General features: G+C 44.5%; 1 protein-coding gene across 1 annotated transcript in view; it reads left to right on the forward strand.

Annotated features, from left to right (window-relative positions):
* foxp4 (forkhead box P4) overlaps window positions 1-22,671 on the forward strand; it is a 90,303-nt gene that overhangs the window by 18,349 nt on the left and 49,283 nt on the right. The window contains exon 2 of the mRNA XM_079186487.1: window positions 15,014-15,184. Coding sequence (XP_079042613.1) covers window positions 15,023-15,184 — 162 coding nt within the window. The 5' untranslated portion in view covers window positions 15,014-15,022. The remainder of the gene's footprint in view (window positions 1-15,013; window positions 15,185-22,671) is intronic.

The raw sequence follows: 22,671 nt of genomic DNA on the forward strand, positions 1-22,671 counted from the left end.
TGGCTAGATAAACAGACTTTGGTTGCTGGCGTAGCAGCACACACTTGGGGGTCTTTCCATATCTGTGCTCTGTTTAAAAATTAAAACCAGCATAAAGCAGAGAGGGAGCTAAATTAATATACAGGGAGAGAAGACTAATCAGAGATCTGTGGTTTCATTGTAATTCTTCCGTCGTCTTAAACTGTGACAAAAACATTATTTAACATCTTTACCTCTGCTTCAGCCACTCAGAAAGGCTCGGCGCACACACATAAGACCTTACAGTATTTTAATATCACTGCTTGTATATTCTAATCCTGACACCACTTGAAATATAATTCCTTCCTCTATTTTAAATCACGGATGTGAAATTGCATTAAGGCAAGAGTGTGTGGGCATGAAAGCAGGGATGCTAAATGGACATATGAATGCAGGGGTGAATCCTAACCTATTAAGTACTTTCCTTATTATTTCTGAAAGTGGAGCGTGATAATTAGTTTGGTAGAAATCCTATAGCGGGGTGGAGGTATGGGTCTCAATAGTTGAGCCAAATTAATTTCTTCTGTCACCTTGAGCATATGTTCCTCTTAATAGGTTTAATTTATTTCACGGTGATTATCTTTTTTCTTCTTTTCTTTTTTTTCAACCACTTGACTGTGATGCACACATTCACGACAAAAACCCCCACTTCAACCCGTTCACGTGAATGGTATATTCATACCTAAATATGATGGAGAGCCGCACAGCGTCATTACAGCTTGGCTCCCTGAGTCTGTGTGATCTGAGAGATGGCACTGTGCCGTTTTCCCAGGGGTCCCTGCTGCTGTGGCCCAGTTGTCATGTGATCCATTTGTCTGGCTAAGAGCTCTGTTTTTCTCAGGAGTCACTCCAAGTCTTTTTAGTCCTAAAAGTTAACAATCATTCCTGATGTTAAATCCATCAGGAACCTCCATGTGCCACGAGGTCGCTTTAATAATCTCCCTCGTGTATGTGTGTGTGTGTGTGTGTGTGCTGAGGGTAGGTCGGACCATGGGAAAGTGGCATACCTGAGCGGATTAGAGAGATCCCAGAGGACACTTTTGCGTGGGACAATATTCAAAAAGTAATTTCTTGTAAATTCAAGCACATTGAATGTAACACCTAAGACAAGCTGGGCTTTTTATATCTAAAAGAACACAAGTCACTATGAATGTGTTTAGTTTTCAGTGTGCATGAGTGTGTGTGTGTGTGTGTCCCAATATGTATGCTTTGTTTTTGATCTAGCAGGGATCACTCGAGTTGCCCTGTCTGGTTTCAGCTTACACTGGTAAATTACACCCAATCACTGAAATTACATCTCAAAGACTGTGTATGTGTGTGCGCGAGCGTGTGTGTCTGTGTGTGTGTGTGTGTGTACGCCTGTTTGTGTGCTCTCCATTGTCGTCATCTCACAGAGATGTACTTGATGTCAACTTTGATTAGGCAGAATGAAGTCCAACTGTTTTTGTGTTTTCGTCATTTAGGGGAAGTAAAATGGAAATGCAGCTGTTTTGTGTAAGTGTGTGTGTCTGTAGTCATGCATCACACAGGTTTGTGTGTGTGTGTGTGCGTGTTGGTGGAAATCGCTGTGTTGTGTGTGGCGGGGAGTGCGTAAGAGTGGTTGTCAGCTGGTAAGCAGTAAAGACTCGGTGCGTGGCGATGCTGATGGGCAAAGTCTCTGTTTTCATTCGAGCAGCTACAGTGAGGGAAGCTTGATGGGACAAAACTCAGACAGAGAAGCTGTAGTCTGCCAATTAGTGCACCAGATGTCAGTTATTGTTGGACTAGGATTATGGCAATAACTGCAATTGGCCAACGGTTATGAGCATGTGTGTGTGTGTGTGTGTGTGTATGTGTGTGAACTAACTCCACTGTGATAGATTTTAAACAATCTTCTTTTGGGACTTGCTCCTTTCTTTATTACTCTTCTGGCACCTGTAATGTTTTTCAGAATCCTGTCTCTCTTTCTGTGTAGTTTTTCAGAATTTTGGAAATGTAAACACTTCCAAAATACATCCAGATGTTTCCAGCTGTGCTCCGCCACCGCAAACACTGGGCAGGGAGTGTGTGTGTGTCTGTGTGTGAGCCTCCACGACTCAACTATTCACTCAAAGACAGACAAAATGATTGCAGGATTTTGACGTATATCTCTGCTTCTTTGTGTGAGGAGGTTTTCAAATATGGTCTGTGTGTGTGTGTGTGTGCTGATAAGACTATTGTAGTTGTTAAAAGCTGCTGCAGGCTAACATTGGCTGAATTAAAGGCGCTATTAAATGCAGAAAAAAGTCAGAACTGATGCAGTGTGACAAAGACCCCGATTTTATTAAAAACATTGACCTGATGTGCCCCATTATCTTTCTCTCAGTCTCCTCCTTTCTCGCTCCTTTCAACACACACACACACACACACACACACACACACACACACACACACACACACACACACACACACACACACACACACACACACACACACTCGTATAAAGCAAGACTAGCATTTTTATGGAAAAGCTCCATTTAGATTTGCCATTACAAGAGATTGGATTGAGTTCAACCACTTTGTGTAGGCGAAGTTGAGAAGGGACTAATTGTGAGGTGAATGGTGTTAGTGTATGTTTACGAAATGTCCTTTCATACATGCACACACACACACACACACACCCACATACACTTAATTACTACTAGAGTTCTAATTAGCAGATGTCCTTAACTTCCATTATTATTATATAATTACCAATATTATTCTCTCTTTGACTTTCACACAAGCTCCCATACACGCACACACTTTTCAACAGGTGAACACATTTAAATGTCAGCCTCATGCTGTTTCAGATGTATCAGCCTACTGTATATCTGTGTGTGTGTGTGTGTGTGTGTGAGCGTGTGTTTGTTTATGCACCATGGCCATGCTGAAACCTGGCTCCTTGGGGAGTAATTACAGAAGAGGTTTTCTGGCCGTTTTCGCTCATTAGTGTGAATATGGAGAGAACCTTAGTTAGCATGCGTACGCACGCACACACTCACACAAAACACACAGAGGCTGTGTGCAAGGCAGAAGTCCGGACATGTGCGCAGTGCTGATGCCATGACTTTAGTCTGGAGTTACGTGGTGCACTTCTTCTGCCACAAGTCTATTTCAGCCCCTGCTTCTCTGTATACATACACGCCGTGTGTTTGCGTGTGTTTGTGTGTGTTTCTCCCGTTCGACAGCATCTGGCCAAACAGACTCAGTCCTTCAATTCAAACTGCAGGTTGTTTGTTTGGGTTTGCCCTTACAAACACACCATTAGGCCTGCCCTCTGTACTGAGGACTATTCTGGTCTCTGGCCTCAGTTTAGCTCAGGCCTGCTGCCTGGCTCACTGGAGGTCCCTGCAGGCAAACCTCAGTCCTACCAGAACCCAGGAAGATCCGAACCACAGCGCACCGCCTAGCCACCACAGTGAAACTCTAGCCTGCTTCAACCAGGCCCGCTCCACGGCGAACCTTAAATGTCAGCTGGAGGGTTTTAGTGTGTGTGTCCTACAACTTGTCTTTTGTGTTTGACAGTCAAACCATCATGATGCAACAAGTTCACATTTTCTACAAACAAACAGGTATGGACAAGAAAAAGGCCCGAGTCTTTTTTCCGACTTACAGCCAGTGAAAAAGGATTTGGGAATGAGAGATGAAAAGAGAGGAAAAGAAAGAGAGGAAAAGAAAGATAGGAAAAGAAAGAGAGAGAGAGAGAGTCAGAGGCGGCAGGGAGAGAAAGAAAACAACAAAGGTGGTTAGGACAAAAGCAGTATTGTATCATTGAAATGACTTGTGAGTTGAAAGCCTGAAAAGTCCTCCCCAGAGCCAGGTCATAAAGCCCAGAAATGGGGTTTGGCAGCGGAGGCCAGAGCCAGACAGGCCTGGCAGTCGAGCCCAGAGAGCTTCCAGTAACAGGAGATGTAAAAATCAATTTGCCGTGAAAAAGGTAAACAATCGGAAATGACAAATATGCAGGTTCTTTCCATTGCTCTTTCTTCATCTCTTGCTATTTTCACTGTTATTAAAAAAGACAAACGCAGGGGCGAGGAGAATGACTAGTCCGGAGTCATGTGGTGAGGGAGCCCAGCAACGTTCAGGGGGAGGGTGAGAGAGAGGGAATGGGTTTTTTCTCTCTCCGTTTTCACTACCTGAAACAGTCAAGCCGGACTTTTAAAGTCAGCACTTGAAACACGTACACTCCATATTACTATGGATGTTGCGAACACACGCAAATGCCCACATGAGGACAAGTCAGCACTCCTGATTACAGAGGTGGAGGTCAATACAACCATGTGGATGGAGAAACGATTGAGGGACAGAGGGATGACACAGAGAGAGAGAGAGATTGAGGAGAGAAGGGGGCTGAATCCTCGGGGGCCTGTTTGGTGGTTAGGGGCCCTCGGGGGCCCCAACGGAGACCTCCATTAGTGGAACGATCTGAGCCTGGGGGAGCCGGTGTGGTGACGGTCCTTCAAGGCAGGGGCCAGTCTGTTTAGCAGCAGTTTGTCTGCATTGCTCATAGCATTGATCCATTGGCTGCAGCCAAAGAGAAAGCTCTTTGCTGCTGAATAGGCCGAGCAGCACTGTATTGATAAAGCAGAGTGGACCAACGGAGAGCCCTGTGCACCCTGTTGGTCATTTGGTTAAGACAGACAGATCTTGTTCAATACACACACACACACACACACACACACACACACACACACACACACACACACACACACACATACACGCACACAGCCCACGGCTACCTCATGGTATGTTAAATCCAGGCCATGTATGTGTCCGCGTGAGCGCAGTTGCACATCTATACGTGCATGTGCGTCCAACGATTTGTGTCTTACAGAATCTAATCCTCTTTGCTTTCTCCACTCGTCTATCTCAGATGAACAGATCTGCAGTGACTGGCTGGGAAAAATAATGAAAGGGGGGGAAAAAAAGACCAAGCGAGAAAACAAACATGTTTCCCAGGCCCCAATTAGCCCACTTTTATTGCCCCTAGATAGCTCTCCCACCCTCCTCACTCGCCCCCTTCACTCTCTGAAGTCTGCTTACACATAATGCTTCACATCACTGAGAGTGCTTAAACATCAGCAACAGAAACAGGTGGCCAGGGGACACAGTGACAGAGGAGGGAGGCAGTGACAAAGTGGGACAAGTGCTACTTTTGTACATCAATGTATTTACTTAAATCTGTGTTTTTAAACTTAACACACATTGACGTGTGTGTGTGCGTGCGTGTGTGCGTGTGCGCGTGTGTGTGTGTGTATTGAAGCGACAAGAGCTTTGCTACCATCTACTCCTCACATCTGTGTGTGCCAGCTGCACTGTAGGACATGTGTGTTTTGTGGTTGTTGTGTTTGTACGACATCAGTCGTTCACAACGCTCACAAACAAAACAGTTTGAACTCTGTGCAGAAGCCATCAATTCTTAATGAGATAATGAGATAATGACATGCTAACGTGCTCGCAGCAGCCGCTCTGTTTACAGATGAAAACAAACCACAAACAAGACACAGACATGCTGAGCACTTTCATTTTTTCTTTCATATACACTTTGTTCTCCCTCCCCCCTTTTCTAGCCATGACTTTGTGCTTTGGCCATAAGTTAGCGAGAATAACAGGTGGGGAACATCTTGATGATGTGAGTGTCTGCCTGATGGACACATACGCAGTAACGAGTCAGGCGCTATAATATGGCTGCAGACCAGATTCCCTAATAAGAGAAGAATGTTGTCCATGGCATCCAGAGTTTTCCACTGGAATCACACATTCATCCAGCCTGTTTCCTGCCCCGGGGTCTTCCTCTCGGCATGAACACATGAGGAGAGGGAACCCTCTGTCTCCCTCTCCCTCTGCCGGACACTTGCCATTGTCTCCCCAACCCCCTCCCCTTCTCGCCACTTCCTTTTTCTCATCCTTTTCATCACTTCTTCTACCCCCTCCATCACTCGGGAACAGTTAATGTGGGGCTATTGGATTGGTCTTTTCTTTCCCTCTGTTGGATTTTGCTAGTCTGGTTCTGGAGTGACATAAGCACATGACTCACAAAGTGAGTCAGACCAATTCAGGCTTATTGCTGAGGAAATGGTGCTGGATTAGGAGGAGAGGTGTCATTCTCGGACTGGTACAGGAAGGCACACACTCTCTCTCTCTCTCTCTCTCTCGCTCAAACACACGCACACACACACACACACACACACATATGCATACATACAGCTAAATAAGAAAAGAAAAAAACATCCGTGGTTCGCTGAATCTCCACATGAATGGAACTCTTCGTCTAGCTGTGGAGCAACTTTAAACAAACCAAGACAGAAGTTTAAAAATTCACATTCAAATACTTTAACCTTGAAATCTCCTCTTGCCAAGGCATCAGCTCCCTCTTTTTTTCATCTGTTAAATGTTTGAGTGTTTGATAGTTTGAGGTCTATAGCAGAACCCGCCCGGGAATTAATGTCATTCATATGCCCTGCGGAAATTACTTTTGAAATGCATATAATCTAAAACATGCAAATGAGGCTGACTTTGTGCACCCTGTTTAATATGAATTATCATTTTCTGAATACCTATTATTACTGCGTACATTTCTCCAATTATATTGTTCTTTTTTTGTCACTTTTGCATAAGGACGCACATGTGCACATCAGGAACACCAGAAACGCGCACGCACGCACTTCCTCGGTGACATGCGTATGCGTGCAGGCGCACTCATACACACACGCAGCAGAATGTCTTTGTGATGGGTGTATTTTAATGAGGAATAATAAGGACGGTAATGACCCAGTCCACTTCTCTCTCTCACTCACTCTGTCTTTGTTACTCTGTGCCTTTCTCATCCAGTGCCTAACACACAGCTGTTAGTTTACATGAAGCCAAAGGGAAGAGTGAGAGGAATCCTGTTTAAAAAAATAAATAAACATAAATGTTCTGCCTTTCGCAGATTCGGCACAAATTTACCAGCCAGAAAATCCTTTGACAGCAAATGAAAATAACAAGGCAGGAAATACAAGTGTTGCTCATCCAGTTTTCATTAGCTGACTGAAATATTGATGCGTTATAAAAGTGAACAGTGCATGTTCAGTTTGTCTTTTCCTTTTCTCTTTTGGTGATAAAGCACTGTTATTAATGTCCTTGTCCAACAGGCAGACTTTTTCTTTTTCTCTTTTCTCCTAATTTTAAATGAAGGCATCCCTTTTTCAAACGAAATACTCTATTAATTTATTTATACTGCGCCATAAATTATTCTATTAATATTAGCATGTTCCAAATTAATATGACTTCTCTCAATGTTCCTTCTACTTCTATTAATTAGCATGCTTGTCACTATAACAAAGATTTTTCTTTCTCTGATAAATTATAAAGGAGACATTTTTTAATACAATGAGAACAGCCTGAGAAATTATTAATATTTTAGTTGTGGCCTGTAAGACAAAAGTAAGGAGAAAAGAGCAAGAGGAACTGAAAACTAACAATTACATGGAATACATTATAGACTGTTATTGGCGTGCAACAGTGTTGACTTTTATATATTTTTTTTTTAAGAAAAGATATGCAAGTGGTGTGTGTGTGTGTGTGTGTGTGTGTGTGTGCCCATACTGAATGGGGGATATCATCTTGTTTTAGCACTTTTGGATAGGATGTGAATTAATTACCTCTGTAACAGCTTGGACCAAGTTCAAAAGTACTAAAATTCAATTAATTTGAAAAGTGGACATGCTATCATTTTCTCTGCATGTCTCCTTTAAAGTCTGGCCTGTTTTTACTGTGGACTTATTCAATTATATTTGATTAAACTCGCTCTGATCCAATCTATTAATTAACTAGGAAATGCAAAGTGCCCGACTTGAAAGCCGATGTATAAAATTGTATCATGTCCACTTTGATATTTATTTATTTATATTTTTTATACCACATTTTCTAATCCATTATAACCCTTTATTATTGTAAGTCACTGTTGCTCATTTTTAGGTAATATTAAATCTGTTCACTTTATAATCCTTGTAATGCAAATTTTGATCATAAATGAAATGATGTCTCACCTAAAGGCAAAATATACTTCCTCTTTCTATTTTTGCCACAATTTTGTCTTCTCACGCAATAAAGTATAAATTATCCTTTGTAATTAAAGTTAAGAACTTAGTAACTTGCTGAAGGTGGGGAATATCAGTGTCAGGAATGGAGCAATTCCGTGTTTTAATGGTCGGTTCTCGTAATATAAATTGAAGGATTGTTTTCTTTTTACGGGACTGAGCATTCATGTACTATTGACAGGTCACATGCACCTGCACACACACACATACACACATTCTATCAGGCTTGAGAAGGCTCAAAGACTAACACGTGAAATTGTGTTTGCTGTGTGTGCATTTTATGAATTCTTGTCACCCATGTCAACCTGGTTTTTGATACATGGGGGACTGAGGGTCAAGCAGATCAAATTCATCACATACCCTCTTCACGACGCACAAATACGAAAATGAAATCTCAATGTACTTAAGTATCAGTTTACTCATCTATTTCACCTTCATGTCATTTGTCAATTTCCCTCCTGACACCTTTACATCTGTCTCTATCAAAATGTCTCTTCCATCTCCCCCCCCCCCCCCCCCCCCCCCCCCCCCCTCACAGTGAAGGTCATTCTAATAAAGAGCTCTCGTAGGACAGAGCTGCTAATTGCTCCGCGGCGCTCTAGCTGGTTTCAGATCCAAATAAAGGCACGTCGCCTTTTTCCAAGCTCCTCTCCCTCTTGGCCTCCATTCCTCCACCTCCCCTCTTCACGTCTGTTCCACCATGTTAAATACAATCAGAGTATTAGCCGTGTGGACTGTCATGACCGGACCTCAGCCTCCATTACCTCTCCGGACAGAGGGGAGAGATGAAGGGGAAAGTGGGGATTTTTCATCCTCATGATCACAGGATGATTTCCAACCGGCACACGGGAACGTGCACATGCGCGAGCTTTACCTCTTTTGGAATTTACAACCCGTGATTTTAGGCTCAGATAAATGAGGTGTGCATGAAGTCCGCTCCTTCTACAAATATTTGTGTGTGATGTGAGCGTGTGTGTGTGTGTGTATCTTTGTGTCTATCTCCAGTATTTCGAACAGACAGCAGTCTGCAAGCTGGTAAATCACTTACTGCACTCTAAAGGAAGGGTCGAGGTGAAGGCAGGAGTGTATGTTTGCCCCGGTCATACACACATACGGAGCGATCTCATCGGTGCGGAATGTGCTGTGTGTTTACCTATGGCTCCAGAACCCACCTGACCGAGGGAGGCTAATCTTTATGGGCTCTGTAAACAGGGACTTTGTCTTCAGAGAACTGCAGGCGGGCAAGCAGACACACAATTCACACATGGACGTGCGCACAGACATACATGCCAGAGAGGAGGGAGAATGAACATATATGGTAGGCTACATACTGTACGGCCAATACACAGAAAAGCACAGATGCACGTGCAGAGGCTGCATGCACACACAGACACTCACTTAAATGCTCAGACAAACTGAACTCCATGTGTCAGACAGGTTTGCAGAAGTATAGAAGAATTCACCATGTTTATATAGCAGGGGATTTTCTTATGATCTGCAGTCTGAGCCCCTCTCTTCTTCTCTCCGCTCCCCAACAACAGCACTGGCTTCTTCATTAGTCAGCTGCACAGCACGCTGGAGGTCAGGCTATAGGCCAGTGCTGCTAGCTTCTCTCTCTGGGTTGATGATGCTCTTTGAAGCCAGCCAGCGAGCGAGCCAGCCGGTAGTAGATATTGGCCCACATCTGACTGACTATCTGTCTGTGGGATAATGGAGTTCACCTGTTAGCACTGGAGCATGGCCAGACCAGCCGCAGACTAGCATTAGCCCTTTGCTGTTAGCCAACCTGTTAGCGCTGGCTGGCAGCCAGAGTAGCCTGGAGCAGGGCTGTTAGCTTTAGCTATCGCCTGACCTCATTCTCTTTTATTGAAGCTAATACACGTCAGCTCAGAAATGCCACGCAGATATCCCTCCTATCCCTCCTATCCCTCCTATCCCTCCTATCCCTCCTCCTCTCCTTCTCCACTCTGTGAGAAGATTGCAGAAGATATCTGAAACATATAATATACCCCTCAGTGTGGCTGTTAGCTATACTTGTATACTTACATGATCACCAAATTATTTTAATGTTTGTGTTAAAGAAAGAAAATTAAATATTAAATGAAATGCGTAATTTTTCTTAGCTATTCTATGAAAATGGTGCTATTTCAAGTCTGTAAAGGGAGCTAGTAAACGCTTGTGTCGTGATTAGCAAATTGAAAAATTGAAGGAAAAACAATTAGTGGGGAAAATCCTTTTGAAACAGCTGGATTGCAGTGATGTAGCAGTGCAGATTTACTTCATGAAGTGAATCATGAACTGTCTGACAGTAATTCACTGAATTGCATTTAGGGGGAGGCTGTTCTCAGAATCAACACGTCTTGACGCGCACAAGGTAGCCTCGTTAGTTAGATATTTGAATATCTGCTTGCATGGAAAGATAAAGTAGGATATATATAGGAGGTGCAGGGCTGTGGTGGAAACTCTGCCTTGAAACTATGATGATACAAGAACATCTCGTCTCTCCAATTGTCACTGCTGCAGAATCACTACTGGAACGTTAATGACACCACCCATGTTTACTCTTTTCTTCTTATTACACACCACCTCTAAATGCCTCACTGAGCCAGATATTTTTTGTTATATTTATTTATTTTTCCTTTTGCTCAGTGTCTCTTGTTGCATCTCTCAATGGGAATTGAAGGAGTGATTAATGGAGACATAGCAGCACAGACCTGATAGTTGAATTTGTTCTGGGTTTTGGGGTTAAAGCATATTCCCTCAGGGCCAGTGTCACGGTTTATTTAGTGGTCTTGGGTGAGAGTGTGAGAACATGGGTGTGTATGTGTTTACTACATTATTAACTGGCTGTGTATATCAGTGTTCATGTCCCCGTCAAAGCATTGAAATAAAGCCGCTTAGATGCTTTGGTGGTGCTTTCAACAAACACATCCTGAAGCCGCTCCACTGTTGGTAAATAGATATTTTGTGGACACGATGACAGTAACCAGGGTCATTTTTTTCTTATATGTGTTTTTTAGTTCATAACTGTCAATTATAATGAAACATATTTTACAAATACACGCAGACACTCATTGTCAACAGAGGCTCCTGTTTCCTGATTACAAAACAGGTTAGAGCTCCAGTTCCTCAGATTTCTATCTCCGGGAAGTGTGTTTCTCTAGCTCACAAATATTGATTGAACTATCAGAGATCATAGAAGTAACCTATGTGGGTTCTATTTCAGGGTGAAAACTTTAATGTTTTCCAGGGCTGAACCTGCCAATAGTTACCAGGCATAACCAGAGGGAGAAAGACAGCATGCAGAGAGTAGGGGAAAGACAGATAATTCAAGAGTCAGATGAAAGTAGAAGGTAGATGATGGAGTGTAGATACTGGTACAGACAATTTTTTCCCTTACCCCCCTCCCTCCTTCTCCCTCCTACCCTTTCTCTCCCTCCCACCCTTATTCCCTCAGTTCTTTGCCTAATAAGCAGCGTTCCTGCGAGCTGATGCAAGGCGGAGGAAACAGAACAGGCGTTCTGGGACTGCTGGAAATATTCCCTCATGAGGCATAACATGATAAAGACTTATTATCTCACTAAGCTGCTGTAAACACAGATGCACACATAAATACACACTGTACACAACTCCCTCTCACACAGACAAACACACATTCACAGAGAGTGAAACTGGTCCGGCTTTACGGTTCTGACGAGCTGTGACCAGGAGGAATCTGACAGAGCCAATCCCTCCCAACAAAGCCTGAGAGTCAGCCGTTGTGAGCCAGCTCACTGGGCATTTGGCTCGGCTTGTTTGAACTCCACACACACCCAGAGCAGTTAGAAGGAACAGAGGGAGAGGCGAGTTCTGATTATTATTAGTGCAAGATTTTCGGGAACATCTGAACAAGCCTACGTGTCGAAACAGGACTCATCCCAGCTCCTCTCCGCTCATCAATCACACCAGACACACATATAAACACATGCACCTAGCGTTGGCTATGAGCTAATCTATTACAGTACAAAGGTAGGTGTCAGCCTCTTCGACAAACACACACACACACGTATACACCGGAGTCATCAGAAACATGTTGAGTCCCATTTCCCTTCTTCTCTTCTCCATCCCAATTAGAAGGCAAAGGAGGCCTTTTATTTCCCTCTCCACCAAACACATTCTTTATCTCTCTGATCTGCACCCCTCCCTCCCTCGCTCGGTCCCCTCGGGGTAGTGGGAATGTCTCTCCCAACACACTCTCAGGTCAGGGGTTCAGCTGGAGGGGGTCTGAGCATGTAGAGAAAGCGAGAAAGCGAGTAAGAGACACTGAAAGAGTGAGTAGCGGGTTGAGGCAGGCCTCTGCACGGGCAGCTCCTCTTCACTGCCAGAAACACTTAAACTTAAAGCACTGTGTGTGTGTGTATCATAGCCCTAATCAGAGACTTCAGGGTAGATTTATGCCCCTGCCTTTTTCCCGACCTCCATTACACCAGCTTATATACACCCATTACAGGATATGACAGAGTACACACCCTTTAGAGGAGCATACCACACTGCCTCCGTGTGTGTGTGTCTCTCTCTCTGTGTGTGTGTGTGTGTGTGTATGTGTGTGTAAAAGAGAGGGCATGCGCTCATGTCTTTACACACTCCCCACTTTCCCATTAGGTCCTTGTCCACCTGCGAGTTCTATCTCTCTGTCTGTCTTTATCTCTCTTCCCTTCATTGCTAATAAGGTCAATGAGGAAAAGTTAGAAGCAGATGGGTGTACAGTACATTACAGCACAGCGCAATGTAGTGTGGGCTAGATAGCGAGCCGGTGATTCATGCTTAGCGAGACGTGTGATGATGCGAAGAGTTTCTACTGCAGTGCAAAGCCAGTGGTCTGTGCGGCGGGATCTGTCGATCACTCAGCACTATGCCTTGCTTCATAATATTACCTCAGGGAGCAGTTTGACCTAGCAGAGGTCTGGATGAAGGCGGGAGGAGTCGGAAGGAAGGAGAATGAAGAAGGAAGGAAGTGTTGGGAAGAGGAATGAGGTTGGAGATTAAGCGACTAACTTTAAGTGTCACGATAACGCTCAACTTCTCAGTCTAAACTTCACAGGCGGTTGGGTGCCAGGAGGGAGACAGGAGAGAGTCAATGGGGAGGAAAAATACCGCAGTGTGATTTGTGGTTTTTGCAAATGGTGTTGCTCGTTAAAGAGGAACAGTGAAATCTGTCTGTGGGCACCTTGTACTTTTAAAGGTTTAGTTAGCAAAAAAAAACTAAAAAACACATTTGACAAACGCAACCTCACCCTATTTTATCATGTATTCTCAGTGGTATCAAGCTATATTGATTTTATGAGCCTTGAATAATCCGCCTCTGAAATGTCTAACACTAGGCCGATACAATACAAGGATAGTAAGAGGAATTTTGTTTGTGCTGCTGAAAGAGTTGGAAAAGATTTGCAGAAAAAATATCTATTTTTTATTATACACAGACCTTACTGATTTCGGAGTAACATTATTTAGTGAAAGGACCAATTGCTGAAGAACATTTTTTTCAATGCATCGGCTAGCACAAACCATGTTCTACTCACCTCTATTGTATCACTGCACCAGTTAAAAATTCAGTAGCAGTAAACTGAAACAGCAATATATTTTGAGGGATTTGGGTTAACTGATCCTTTAACTAGCACACCCACCAGCCCATCCACCTGCATACACTTGTATCCCACACACACACACACAAACACACTCAGGTCCTTGTCCCTCAGCAAGCATCTGGCAGCATTCCATTAACAGAGCCACCAGCGCTCTTTCACAACCTCACCTGCTGTCAGTCTCATAAAAACACACACACACACACACACACACACACACACACAGCGCTTCACCTGCTATTGCGTCAAAGTTAGATTCTCTCATGAAATGCCTTTTATCGTTTCCCCAGAAGGCATGGGTTGTACGCTTCTGACAAATGCACGCACACACACACACACACAGTCGCACACAGACGGCGGGTACAATGCCTCGATGGCGTTTTGTGTACCCACCTTGGTGTGCTGAAATAAAAGCATTAGAACTTTCCCCTTAAAAACTATGCGCTTGTGTGTGTGTGTGTGTGTGTGTGTGTGTTAATTTCTAAAACTGGATGAGGCAGAAAGACGAGATTGAGCTTGTCATTAGGAGTTCACAGCCTGCGTGCTTGTGTGAGGGTTTGTTTTGTTTTGTGTTAGCTGCCTTGTGTGTGTTCTTTACGCGCCTATGTGTGTGTCTCGGCGTCTCCTCTCTCCCACGCTCAAGCTCCTAACGATGGCAAATGCGCCCGTGTGTTTGCGAGGCCTTGTTTCTCAAAAAACAACAACACATCCAGGAACGGCTCGTTTTGTCGGGTTTTGTCGAAGGAACAAGCTCTAATTAGAGAGGCCCTATGAAGGTGCATCAAACGGCTCTTTCTCAAAGACCAACCTGCTCATGGCTCTCGCACAGCGCACACATGCCACCTCTGATTATTGGAGAAATGTCTGTGTTATTTAACTGTATAGCAGAGTATTAACAGCCTTGTCAGTTTAGATTTGCTGCGCGTCTGATCCTAATCCATGCGTACGCTCCTAGACACCCATTTACGTACAGACAAAAAAGTGTCTGCCTCAGGTGTTGCTTTGTGGCCACTTGGGCATGTTTGTGTGTGTGTGTGTGTGTGTGTGTGTGGGTGGTTCATGACCAAAAGCCCTTTTCTCAAAGTACACGTGCACACACACACACATGCACAGAAAAACACACAATTCACTTCTCTATCTCTGCGTGTGTTTACTTTAGGTTCCTGCCTTGTTTGTTCACTCAGATGGGAGCAGGCTTTCTGCTCAAACTGCCCAGGTCACATTTGTTCAATCTGTCTGTTGTTTTGCCCCATCCAACCCCCCGCCTCCCTCCTTCCTCTGTGCTCTCAGGTGCCAGTGATGATGGTGGAATCAGCCTCTGAGACCATTCGAACGACACCGTCCAACCAGAACGGAGTCAGCAGCCAATCAGATGGAGGGGGCGGTAGAGAGGGCGGTTCTAACGGAGACACCAACGGAGAGATCAGCCCAGTCGACTTACTGCACCTGCAGCAGCAACAGGTGTGTGTGTGTGTGTGTGTGTTTGTGTGAGTGCGTGTGTGTGTGCGGGAGACATTATGTTTACATATCGACCTGTATATATATATATATATATATATGTGCTTGCAAGACTTGTTTTGCAACACCTCCCACTTGTGCAACTCACGTGCATATGTACAGTTGTCAGGAACAGCATGTACACACCAGGCTGTTACATAATGTACAGATCTGACAACACGTAGTCAGCCAGACTCTGGTAATTGTCAGCCTTGCATGTGCGAACAATGAAAAGCTCTGACAGGTTCGCTCGTAGGTGCTTTAATTATCCACCGTTCGTAATGTGCAAGCTAATTTGACTGGGACAAAGTCCACCATAATAATTCATACGCAGGATGTTCCCACTGATATACTATTACACGTTACTGGTTGAGAAAGACACACCTGCTGTCCCGTCTAAGCTCTAAAGGTGAGAGGAGCCATTTTGTCCTATCGCGGGGATCACACATACACTCGCACATTCTCACAATGTAAACACACACTTGATATGGGACTCAGATGCTCAAGGAGTGTGTGTGAGAGTCTCTTTTTTTTTTTTTCACCGATCCATGAAGTGGTGTTTGTGTGTGTTTGACACGTCAGCGTGTAATGTTTCCAGTTATGCAATTAATCCTGCCTCCTGTGCGTCCCCCCCCTGCTCCATACACACACTCATCCCTCCACACACACACAGACACACACACACACACACACACGTCACTGTGTCAAATTACATTTTCAAACTTCCCGGAACTTCTTGGAGGAAATTCTTCATTTATATTTCTCATTCCACAAAAAATCCACAAGGGACCCAAGCCTTCACACAAAGTACACAACCACACAGATCATTTTAACAATTTTTTGGTTTCCAGAGGTCTCTACATTAGTCATTTGTCCATAACGGCACAAGAATGTCCGCTGAGTGTTGTCATCTAATGATGGAAACTCACTGATTCATGTTTCAGTCATTGATGTGGCATTTGCTGCAATTGAGAAGAAGTTCTTCCTATTCACTACGTGTGTGTGTGTGTGTGTGTGTGTGTGTGTGTGCGTGCGTGTGTTGTGTCCGCCCATCACAGAGGTTCAGTGTGAGTTCTGGGCTTTCCGACACCAGCTGAGTTTCTAGTTGAGGAAACCCAGGGGGAAAAAAATCTGGGTTTCCTCCCTGCTGCTAAAATGACTCCCCTTAATTATAATGATGGAGCCTTAGGTGAATGAAGAACACTCAAGGCCCTTCACTCCTGTCCGGCTCTCCCTCCTCCTTCCCCTGACTGCATCCTCACCCTGCTTCCTCAGCAACCTTCATCCGAGGACACACACACAGCCACGCACAAATGCACACACATAAACACCAAACCTGTAGCTCATACAAAGCAGGTCTTTATTCTCTCGGACGTGTCTCTGCTCTCTATGTTTTTGCACCTGTGTGTGTGTATATGTGTGTGTGTGTGTGTGTGTGCACGCTGGTATTTCCTCTCTTGAGCGGGTTACCAACCACAAACATACCTCCCTCTCTCTTTCCATCTTTTTCTCTTCCTCTCTCTCACTGTACTTATTTTTCCTTCTATCCGATGTGGACCATGAAAGACAAGCACAACCTTTCCTCCAGATCCCAGCCCTCACCTCACAAAAAGATAGGTTACATCCACATATGTAACAGTAAATACACAGCCATTTACTGTAGCAATTCCCTGTTTAGAGCTTTCTGTTGGTATATGATCAGAATTGATCAATTTAGGTTTACTCAGAAACCTTCTCCGTGGTTTTACATTCCCACAATTGATTTCCTGTTTCTCATGCTGGCCCTTTCTAATTGTTACAACTTTCATCAGCTCAGTTAAATTAGAGATTGACCAGTTTTGGGTTTTATTCATATTTGTTTAAAACGTGTATAAACTTACATGTCAGGTAAATGCCCTGACAGGCATACATCTCCTTTTCTGAAACCCTCAAACCTGCACATGCTCTCTCCACAAGATCATGTGTTACTTTTTGTATCCCTTATTCCAACACACTTTTGATTAACCCAGGTTTGGTGTTGTAATGCTGGGTGACCAGAGAGGCTGTATTCTTAGCATGTGCCCACTGCTCATAAAAATCAATATTGTCTAACAGAGAAGGCCGCAATACTGACACTGGTCAGCCTGACAACATTGTATAAGAACCTGCTCATGCTTTAACCTTAAAGTCTTGGATATACCTCCTCCTCCTCCTCCTCCTCCTCCTCCTCCTCCTCCTCCTCTTGTTCATTTTTCCTCCACGCTTGAGTCTCCCACCTGAAGGTGTAGTGCAGACTAGTGTTGGTGCTTAAACACCATGCCAGTGCGCACTGGAGCAAAAAAGACACACACACACACACACACGCAGAGAACTCCTGACAGCGAGGTGTTGTCAGAACACAAAGCCGTTTTTTCCTTGGGCCCCTTGGGAACCTGAGAGAAATCACAGCCATCTCCAGCCATCAAACCCCTCTTCTGGCCTCTGTCTTCTGTCTCTCTCGCCCAGCTTCTCCATCTCTCGCTGACTCTGTCCTTCTCTTTTTCTCATTTTTTGTCTTTCCCATTGATAGGAAGATAGGTAGATAGATAGATCTAAAACAAGGTCACACGTAGATGCTGTAGGTGGTCAGCGGACAAATGAGGAAGTGGGTGAGTGTAGAAGAGGTATTGGGGAGATGGGACATAGAGCCAGAGGGAAAAGGAGGGGCAAAGAAGCAGCACATGGGGGGGGGGGGGGGCATTGGTGTGCTAGAAAGGAGGAATAGAGGGATGAGGGAGGGGTGTAACGCTGAGACGTGTCAGAAAAGGGCGCCTGGGCCTCCCTGTGGAATGTGGCCTGTCTGCCTCCCCAGAAAGAACAGAGCAGGAGAGAGGGAAGAGAGAGGGAAGAGAGAGGGTAGAAAGGGAAGAGGGGGCGAAGACCAGTTCTGCCCCATCATCGAGGAGAGAGAGGAGGGAGGAAGGGAGGGAGAAGAGGGGAAAACAAAGAGCGGAGTTACAGGGCGAGAGGAAGGAGAGGTGGAAAAGTGAGAGTGCAGTGGAGAGTGCATGGCACTTTGTTGAGGTGCCGGGCATGGGTGTAGACGTGAAATGATGCATAGCAGAGGAGAAATGTAAGCAGGATAAATCCTAACAAACCTCAAAGTGTGTGTGTGTGTGTGTGTGTGTGTGTGTGGCTGGGTGGAGGGTGCTCTGACGAGAACCAGGTGTCTTCAATTCTTTCCTTTTCTTTACGTCTCTCTCTCTTTTTTTTGAGCAGATGTGAGTCTGCACTTTGAGCGCCGTCAATTCTCTTCTCCCCTCCATTCTCACCCATTTTCACGTCTCCTCCCTTTTTCCCTCGCCGTCTGTGAGTCGCTTCTGGTGTTCCAGCAGCTACAGTAGTCGCGGCCGCCGGTGATGTCGGGAAAGAGGGGAGGGGAAATTAGGAGGGAGAGGAAAGGGAGAGATGGTGACAAAAAGGTGCCGTTTCCTCTGTGCCACTCATCGGTCATCTAAAACAGCCAGGGAGGTTTTTTTCCCCTTTCTCTCTCTTTCCCTTAACTCGCTCTTGCGCACTTTAGAAAGTGAGAGGCAGATTGTAGCGGCGGTCTCCCTTACCCAAGGGTTTAAAAGGCACATTGGTTGAGAAAACGACAGTTTTGGAAATTGACTCAGAGCTCCGATCCCCACTCCCATTTCTCTTAATCAATTTTTCTCTCAAAGGCACACACACACACACACATACTGGCAATCTTTGTTTCTCTCCCTCTCTCATACACACACAGTTAGTTACACACATGCACAGAGCTGATGTGAGTTAATGAAGGGTGTAATTAAGGAGCCACTGTGATGACTGGAGATCAGGGGGAACCGATACAGATCTCAGATATACACAAATACGGATGAAAGATAGCTGGTTTTCTTTTTATGTGAGCGCACATGTGCACGAGTGTGCATTTGGGTTTGATGGCGGTAGTGCGTTGCGGACAGAATTATGAGATTGGCGTGTGCGTTAACAGGCGATGAGAGATGCTGCATCATTCAGATAACGTATGGCTTCCTGTTAGATTGGCTAGACTCTAATTATGGCCTGCGTGGCTGGAGGTGGGGAGGTTTTGAGACACATGTGATTCTATAGCTCCGGCTGCTCGGCCATTGCTAAATTATGGGAGGTGAATTTTGGTCACTGGGACAGTTATGTCCCGTTTGACCTCCAGCTCTCCCCCAGAGTTCACTTTCAGGTCAGGAGGGCATAGGAGACGGAGGTGAAGGGGTGGCAGGAGGAGGTGAAAAAAAATGTCCAGACACTTTTCTCCAGTTTGTCAGTGCAGTGGGAATTAAAACTAATTACATTATACTTCGTCTTTGAGCATCTGCACGACAGGTTGTATCCCATGTGTGTCTATGTGTCATTTTTTTGTCTGTATGTCTGTCTGCGTGTGTGTGTGTGTGTGCGCGTGTGTGTGTGTGTCCGTCCGTCGTGTGTGCGGGCCAGTAAATCAGTCCCAGGCCTCTCTCTGAGTGCTGTCACCTCCTAAAAGCTTTCCCTCGGTCTCGTCCAGGCCTTCCTCTTTATGTCTGAGGTCAGTACAGTTCACAGGTCACCAGGGGTCATGCTGGGACAGAGGAGGGGCCAGTTGGGTTGCCTAGCGTCGCAGAACACCCACTGCTGTTACCGAGGCGATACAAAGAGACCTATAGAACACCAACTTCCTCTAGGAGTCTTAAAAGCACCAGCAGGTCCCTTTATCCGTCTTCTTTGACTTTTACTTCCCTTTTTTTCTTGAGCTGCCGATCTCTCTACTTAAAAAAACTATTAATAAATAATAAAAACTATTACAATGTACTACATGCTCAATATTTATATTGGAGACAGCCATTCGGTCTCTAAACTGCTTCTACTGTTCAGGGTTGTGGGGGATTTGAGGCATACGCACTTCGCACATAAACGTTTGCATTCCTGTACACCAGACATGTAAACACAAACACAATGCAAAGCTCATGGTCAGTAATATATTTCACATGACTCCCCCTCATCATATTTCTCAGTCAGTGATTGGTCACATTGAGACCTGATTCCAAGATGCTGAGATGTCGTATTTATGAGCGGCCATAAAAAATGTTTTTAGTGCTTTTTCCAGCCAAGACATTGCATGTTGGAGAGTCCACTGAGTGTGATTTTTGTTCTCACTATTGATGTCCTTTCAATCCCTGTCCTTTTGTATTTCTCTGCTCTCTGACCGCCATATACATTTTCACTCTCTAATTACAGAGTGAGTGTTCTAGAGGGACAGCTATGGTTTGACAAGTTTCTGAAATCATAGCTAATAGATGCGTCATAATTTTCACTTTGACTTGAGTGGAACTGTGAAATCTACTCAATGGGGCTCAGAAAAAGCATGCGACACAGGCTGCAAGTCTTGTGGATAAAGAGTAGACGGACAGTAGACATGGTCCACCAGGCCAGATCAGCTGGCATGGACACGGTTGGTTGACCCAACCAGCCAAGAGGCTCGGGGACAAGAATAGACAGATATCAACAGAAGAAGGATGTGTGTGTGTGTGTGTGTGTTTATCCTCTCTGTTGTGGAGACTGGCTTATACACACATCCCCGGGCACCTGAAGGGGTTAGGTTGGGTTTGGTTGCCAAGGAAGTGTTTGGAAGCACTTACACTGGGCAGGCCTAGCTGCGCTGTCAGGTAAATAACACACACATGTGCACACACGCGCACACACACACACACACACACATGAGCGGGGACGGACACTGTTCATAGAGAGGTTTCTGAGATTGAAAAAGTAGATTGTTGACTCTTGCTCTTCAGACGGTATCGCCACGGTGACTGGGGCCTTTTTAAGAGGTCGTAGGTCAGCGAGCAGAGCTGCATGACCTCATTACTACTGCTAGTCAGTGAAACTGGGGGTGTGCATGTTCACATTGGTCACCGTCTTCTGCTTTCTCTATCAAAAAGCAGCACTAGTAATTGGTTTTAATTGACGTGTGTTCAGACGCAGTGTTTCAGAGATCACTCGGGGCTAGGTACTCAAAAAAGAGAACATTAGTTTACAACCCCCACCCGCACAGGTCAGACGATCCTCATAGCTCGGTCCTAGTCTCCTTTCTTTTCTTAAATATCCTTGCTCCTTCATTCCCCCACTCCGGACCCACAGAAGGTGACACTGAGAGGGGAAGGAGAGAATGTGAAGGGTAAAGACAAAATGTGCAACGCTTATGAGGCTGCTAGGCCAGTAGTTACCCTGGAAACAGTCGAGAGCCCGGCAGTGCACACAATGAACACACACATAGGTATACACACCATGCACACAATAGCTGCAGAGACCTAAAGTGTTGCTAATTAGCTAGTCCGCGCTGGTTCTTTGTGTGAGCCATTTTAAAGGAGAGATTAGAGTCAACAGGGAGGAGAAGAGGAATGTAGCTCTTCTCTCGCTCTCTCTCTTTGCTTTCTTCATGAGCTCTGGGACAGTGTGTGTGGGACAGTGTGTGTGACGGCCTGTTTTTCACCTGACAGACAGAAGATTTGTCTTTTCAATCAAGTTTTCCACAACAACAACAACAAAAACATGACAAATATAAGTGTAGTGAAACTTTGTATGCGATAAAGTGAGGTAGAACTTTGTCCTCTCATTAATAAAATCATAAAAAGTTAGATCAGCAAATAATCCAAATTCACCCCAAGTACTATATATTAATATGGGTATTTATAAAAACTTAATTACAAGCTTTTTCTCTGTTGTCACGCAGATTTCATGAAATTAAAACGTAATAAATACTGGTTTTTATTTATGCTAATTCAAGGAGAAATTTACCAAAGGGAAAAAATCTATTACATGTTATTTACCAATTTCATTGCTTTATGATTAATATCTATTATCTGAGCCAATTATTGCAAGTGGCAACCAAGGTGAAAACCTTTGTGTGTACACACAACTACATTATTTACAGTAAGTAAAAAAAGAAAAGAAGAAGTTTGAGTAATAACTTTGTCTTTTGAGTTAGTTGGATAAATTGGTGATAGGTGACTCAAATCGTTCTCATTGCTCTTTTTACTTGTCCTGATGGACTTCTAACAGTTGTCTAGCACAGTCGCCCAAATCTCTGAACAAAATTGTGAATTTACAAAGTTAGTAATACAGATAAAAGACAAGGTTTAAAAGAATCAAAATTAAACTGGGCTTTGAGGTATGTTAGATTGAATAATGTGCCTGTTCACATCTGGATGTATTGACCCTCTTACTAAATCACATAGTCCAGCGCACACAAACACACACTTCCCCTTTTTGGGACACGCCCCTGCTTCTCATTTGGAGAAGTTAAAGATTTTGTTCTCGTTCAAAACTTCTAACATCTTGTGCAGCAGCCAGCCTTTGTTGTGCCTGCCCACTTCCGGTGTTTGTGTATGTGTGTGTGTGTGTGTGTGTGTGTGTGTGTGTGTGTGTGTGTGTGTGTGTGTGTGTGTGTGTGTGTGTGT

This window comes from Pholis gunnellus, assembly GCF_910591455.1.
Source record: "Pholis gunnellus genome assembly, chromosome: 3".
Taxonomy (NCBI): Eukaryota; Metazoa; Chordata; class Actinopteri; order Perciformes; family Pholidae; genus Pholis; species Pholis gunnellus.